At 51.1% G+C, this 5,761-nt stretch overlaps 1 protein-coding gene across 1 annotated transcript; it reads left to right on the plus strand.

Moving 5' to 3' along the window:
- Window positions 1–2,460: 2,460 nt before the first annotated feature.
- On the plus strand, window positions 2,461–4,018 carry PODANS_1_7520 (uncharacterized protein; the record flags this gene model as incomplete). The annotated part of the gene is made up of 4 exons (XM_001912940.1): window positions 2,461–2,613; window positions 2,671–3,129; window positions 3,207–3,766; window positions 3,826–4,018. The coding sequence occupies 4 exons, from the start codon at window positions 2,461–2,463 to the stop codon at window positions 4,016–4,018; spliced, it is 1,365 nt and encodes a 454-aa protein (XP_001912975.1).
- Window positions 4,019–5,761: the final 1,743 nt, after the last annotated feature.

Here is a 5,761-nt window from a genome sequence, read left to right on the forward strand (position 1 = left end):
TCTGAAATGTTTCTTCCCTTTGGAAACATGAGGAGAAGGATTACTAACCGTACGGCCCGGCAGTTGTTGATACGAACAGACGCCCGGCGGATTCCGGCAAGAGCGGCACCTTTTTGATCAGCCTCAAAGCATCTACCGAGTGTGATTCGTGATCCCTTGCGGACGTGTAGTTCTCCACTAGACAAGCCTCCTCCGGCGGTGGCTTGACTGCTTGGTTGTGTAACATTTGTTTCAACCTCGCGATCCCCTGCCCCCAGACGCCCGGAACAAATATGGAGTTTATTTCCAGAATACCTTGACCAGTCCAGACTCGGTATATGCCCCCAAGGTTTGTTCAGCTATCGTGCTTCGAAACCGAGAGGTGCGAGTGGAATAGGTCTGGGGTGCAGCAATCATAGGCCAGCATGTATGGCCGCATGTATTACGAATGTCCCAATTCCGAGCGACGGGCAGGTGATTTATGCTTCTCTGTAGCCGGCATTTGCTCATCCCCGCTGTTTCATGCGACTGATCCTGATCGTGCCACATGGTCGTGATGAAAGCGGCCCTGGCAAGCGAAGGATTCAAGGTTATCACACACTCATACCAGCCACATCATACCTAGGCTACAATATACAATGCGCTGGCATCTCGCGGTTTGTTGTGGCTTTACTCGCTGCTATCTTCCTGCCTAATCTGCCTGTGTCTCGGATTTTTGATATTCGCAAACATCATTTTGCATCCCTGAGTTAGTTGCAACCATGTCAAAGTAGACGATAGAAAAGTCAGACGGCAGGGACCTCGACATATCATCCTTTCATAACTCTTCTTCTTAGCACATGGTCGGTTAATTATAGAAGACTCGAAATTCATGGAACAAAAACAGGTGATGGAGGACTGACTCCTAGAATCAAATAAAACCTTGAGAGAGAAAAGATAAGAGAAACAGCTAGAGTAGACCACTACATGTAAAGTAAACAACAGACAAATAAAATCGCAAAAAGCTCACCGACCATTGACCGGTTACGAAAACCTAGAGGTTTTAACGAAGAATCGAACGGGGGCGTCTCGGGGTTCTCGGTGAACCCCGGCGGAGGGCAGCCCCAATAGCCTTACCACTTGACCGCGAGAGCTTTGTGATGAGGGTACTGGGGCTGGTTGAAATCTACTAGGTCGAACTAATACATAAAGCTTCTACCGGCTGGTGCCTAGCGCTGAGGACCTTGATGGTTGGCAAAAGTCATACACAACCCAACAGGAAAGAGCGAGTGAGCCATCAACGGATCTCGCGACTTCTGTTCGGATGTCTGCCGGCTCTGTCAATCTCCTTCGCTTTCACAAACACTTTTTGTCTTCCCTATCGTCTGCTCCTACATATCCTCTCTGCTCCTCGCTGATGACGGTCAAGATTATGTCTTTATCGATAGACAATTACTCCCCTACTCTTCTTTCTTAAATCCCACGTACACTCTCATCCGATGTTGAAATCTCACCGCGAAATCACCGCTCCCATATAGCCGTGGACCATGGAATAATAACTCGGTCTTATCAACATCCATGCTTCTTAGACCAAGCTGATATGACGCGGTCTGCCTTTTTACAAGAAAAGTTTTTCCATGGCACGAGGTTGACTGAATTCTCCCTTTAGATACCCACTCGACCGGAACAGATGGCATCTCGTCCCGTTCATGCTGAACATCGATAACGGGTCAACAACAAGAGCAGGGCTGGTTGAACGGACATAGCGGTAATACCCTCTCTTCTAATACACCTTCCGATTATAGGCCAAGAAGAAGCCGCACAAAGACGTTCCGTCCGGCTGGGTCTTGTTTCATGTTATTCGCGCGCATCGTCCAGCATTCCCGTCTCCGATCGATTACCCGGCCGCATCACCGGGATTTGCATTTTTGCCTATATTAACCCTCTAATCAGAGCCTCAATGCTTGGACTTCTTGTCCCGCAAGCTTGTAGTGCTTGTCCGAGATAGGGTGCCATCCAGACCCGCTGATCAGGGATCGACGTCAATGCTTCCCGGTTGATAAATCTGCCCAAATAGGAGGCTTTTCGAGTCCCTGAGATCCGGGAGATCATCCCGCATGAGGGGGAAAACGATTTGGTTGGAATGGAGGCAATGGTTCGTGGGGTTGTGATAAGCGAGCCCGAGGCTTACGACGCGGGATGGTATTGCTAGCCGCTGGAGAATTGATCAACACCCATTGTGTTGGGGTCGTTGCTCCATCTCTTGGTCAGTTGGCATGATGATGCTTGTAAGCGACGACGGCAAGAGATCACAAGTGAATATCCTGCCACCTCGAGGCAATTTGTCTTCCTCCGTGACAAACTTGGCAACTCAACCGGGCACAATAATGGGTTCAACATGTCGAACGACGAGAGGTATAAGATGATGGATCTGTCAGTGAAAGAGAGAAGATTGGAAAGAGGCACCGCACTCATCTCCCGTCGTCCACCCTCATAGCCACCATGTACCGCTCAGCAACTTTCCTCACCTTTGCCAGCCTCGTGCTTGGACAACAAGTTGGCACCTACACAGCTGAGCGCCATCCTTCTATGCCTATCCAAGTGTGCACTGCACCGGGCCAATGCACAAGGGAGAGCACGGAGGTGGTCCTTGATGTAAGTTATCATCAAAGCCATAGGTTCCAAGATTGACATCTAACTCACCCCAACCAGGCCAACTGGCGCTGGACACATATCACGAACGGGTACACCAACTGCTACACCGGCAACGAGTGGAACGCAACCGCCTGCCCAGACGGAGCCACCTGCGCGAAGAACTGCGCCGTCGACGGCGCCGACTACAGCGGCACCTACGGCATCACCACCCCTTCCTCCGGAGCCCTGAGGCTCCAGTTTGTCAAGAAGAACGACAACGGCCAGAATGTCGGCTCCAGAGTCTACCTCATGGCCAGCTCGGACAAGTACAAGCTGTTCAACCTCCTCAACAAGGAATTCACCTTTGACGTGGACGTCTCCAAGCTCCCGTGCGGGTTGAACGGCGCCGTGTACTTTAGCGAGATGCTCGAGGATGGTGGGCTCAAGTCTTTCAGCGGGAACAAGGCCGGTGCCAAGTATGGCACTGGGTATTGCGACTCTCAATGCCCGCAGGATATCAAGTTTATCAATGGCGAGGTACACCACCCCCCCCCCAACCCTTTCCCCCTTCCCTCTACTCATAAAATACTAACCCCCCCCTCCCCTCCCCACAGGCAAACGTCGAAGGCTGGGGCGGAGCCGACGGCAACTCAGGCACAGGCAAATACGGCATCTGCTGCGCGGAAATGGACATCTGGGAAGCAAACTCGGACGCGACAGCCTACACCCCGCACGTCTGCTCCGTCAACGAGCAGACCCGCTGCGAGGGCGTCGACTGCGGCGCCGGCAGCGACAGGTACAACTCCATCTGCGACAAGGACGGCTGCGACTTCAACTCGTACCGCCTCGGCAACAGGGAGTTTTACGGCCCCGGCAAGACGGTCGACACGACCAGGCCCTTCACCATCGTCACCCAGTTTGTCACCGACGACGGGACCGACAGTGGCAACTTGAAGAGTATTCATCGGTATTACGTCCAGGATGGGAATGTGATTCCTAATTCTGTCACCGAGGTTGCGGGGGTGGACCAGACGAATTTTATCAGTGAGGGTTTCTGCGAGCAGCAGAAGAGTGCGTTTGGGGATAATAATTATTTTGGGCAGCTGGGGGGGATGAGGGCTATGGGGGAGAGCTTGAAGAAGATGGTGTTGGTTTTGAGCATTTGGGATGATCAGTATGTTTCACCCCCCTTTTTCCAAACCCGAGAGAGATGAAGCTAATGATGAGAAACAGTGCTGTGAACATGAACTGGCTCGACAGCATCTTCCCCAACGATGCTGACCCGGAGCAGCCAGGTGTTGCTCGCGGGAGGTGCGATCCTGCTGATGGAGTGCCGGCGACGATTGAGGCTGCTCATCCGGATGCGTATGTTATTTACTCCAACATCAAGTTTGGGGCTATCAACTCGACTTTCACTGCCAATTAGATGGGCATGGTAGACTGGGCGTGTTGGGGTAGGGTTGAACCTTGCTAGAAAAAGGTGCCTGGGTTATGGTAGATGGTAGTGATACCGTATATATGGGGGTTTTACATACGGCTACAACTTACATAGATTGCATTTTCTTGTCCCCTTCACAAAAGTGATCACGTTTTTTCTATTCTCTTATCGACACTGTCTAGTGCTTATGAACCGGCCTTCCTCCCATCTCGAGAGAAACCATCTTGCATGTGACAGTGCTGGCCTCGATGGGCATTCCTTTGATCCCCAGCCAGCCCAACTTTCTTGTATAGACAGGGCCCAACGTTGACATTTTGGCTGCCTTATCGCTTCCACCCAAGTCGTTTGTCGCATATATAAATGTCAAGAATGTCTACCAACTTCAAGTCCAGCTCAATTGCAGTGGACATCTCCAAGGCGAACAAAACTGGGAGCAATAATGATCCACTGCCGTGCCCAAACAGACTGCAGTGGTGTTTGCTTGCTCTGGGTTACAACGCGCGACATACCCCGCATGGATACCACGATACCCAATCCTCCAGCAAAAGTCATCCAAGACTATCAGAAAGAGGCAAAAATGCACAAGTGATCGACATCGCAATGCGGCATAATAGGTCAGTTGAGCAAAAGTCCAGTCGTCGACAAGCAACTCGCCAAAAGAAGAGGCAACCCAACTTTTTGTCTTCAGCGACACACTGTGCGACACGTGTGAAATCGAAAAGGGTCCCGTCCTTTCCGCCCTTTTCTGCAGCAGACGGGAGATCCTATCGACGATGGGGTATCCAAGTCAAAAAGTAGCGGCAGGCCGCGTATGTACCGACTCAGTACACTCAATATTGTATCCATACACAATACAAGCGGTGAAGAAAATGTTTCCTTCTAGTTTGATAGGGTATAGCAATCGGAAGCTGGGAATGCAAGACATACCTATACTCTGTAACTTCTGATGGTGACTGATGACACGAATCGGGCATCATTATTCGAGAATCCAGCAGCAGGACAAATGAAAATGCTGCCCTGTGAAACCCAACGACGCCTCTCGTTACCTTCCCATTCCAAAAAATACGGCCGGGTATTCCTGGCTGACTGATCCGGGTTGGTGTTGGTGACTGGTCGTGACCTGCAGGTTGAGTCTGTATCTTGTCCAATCATTGGCCGTGGCGGTCGACGTCGCGGTCCCAGTGTCAGCTGAAGTCGTCGCGAAAGAAAAAAGAGGAGGGTGGTCCGTGGGGAAAAAAAGCTAGGGAAGGGTCAGCCGCGGGCGCTTGTTTGATTCTGTCCCCACAAGGCCAAGGGCCAAGCGCTGACAACCTCTCTCGGTTTGCTCCACTTTCTTGGTGAGGGGAGCTTTCAGACCCCGGCCCCAGAGCAGACGAGTTCAGGGTTCGGGCAGTTCCAGAGCTGGGTTAGCTGCGACCCCCAGCCTCTTGATTGATTGATGGTTCGGATGGAACAATCCATCTCAGATCTCCAAACAACAACACACACCTGAACCTCCATCTTCCATCCTATCCTTTCCCCAGTCTTTCGTTCCTTACTCTTGATCTTTGAAACCCAGTTGTCGCGATACTCGCTGGGTGTTGACGAAACTAATACCAAGGCGCAAATCTGATTTTTTGAAATCAAGTACCCCTTATCGCGTGAAATAAACACAACAAAAAACAACCCACTTCAATGAATGGAACGTGAAGGAAGTTTGGACGACAGGTTGTTTCTTGAGCTTTCGCCAAA

This window comes from Podospora anserina, chromosome 1 (genome assembly GCF_000226545.1).
Source record: "Podospora anserina S mat+ genomic DNA chromosome 1, supercontig 1".
Lineage (NCBI taxonomy): Eukaryota > Fungi > Ascomycota > Sordariomycetes > Sordariales > Podosporaceae > Podospora > Podospora anserina.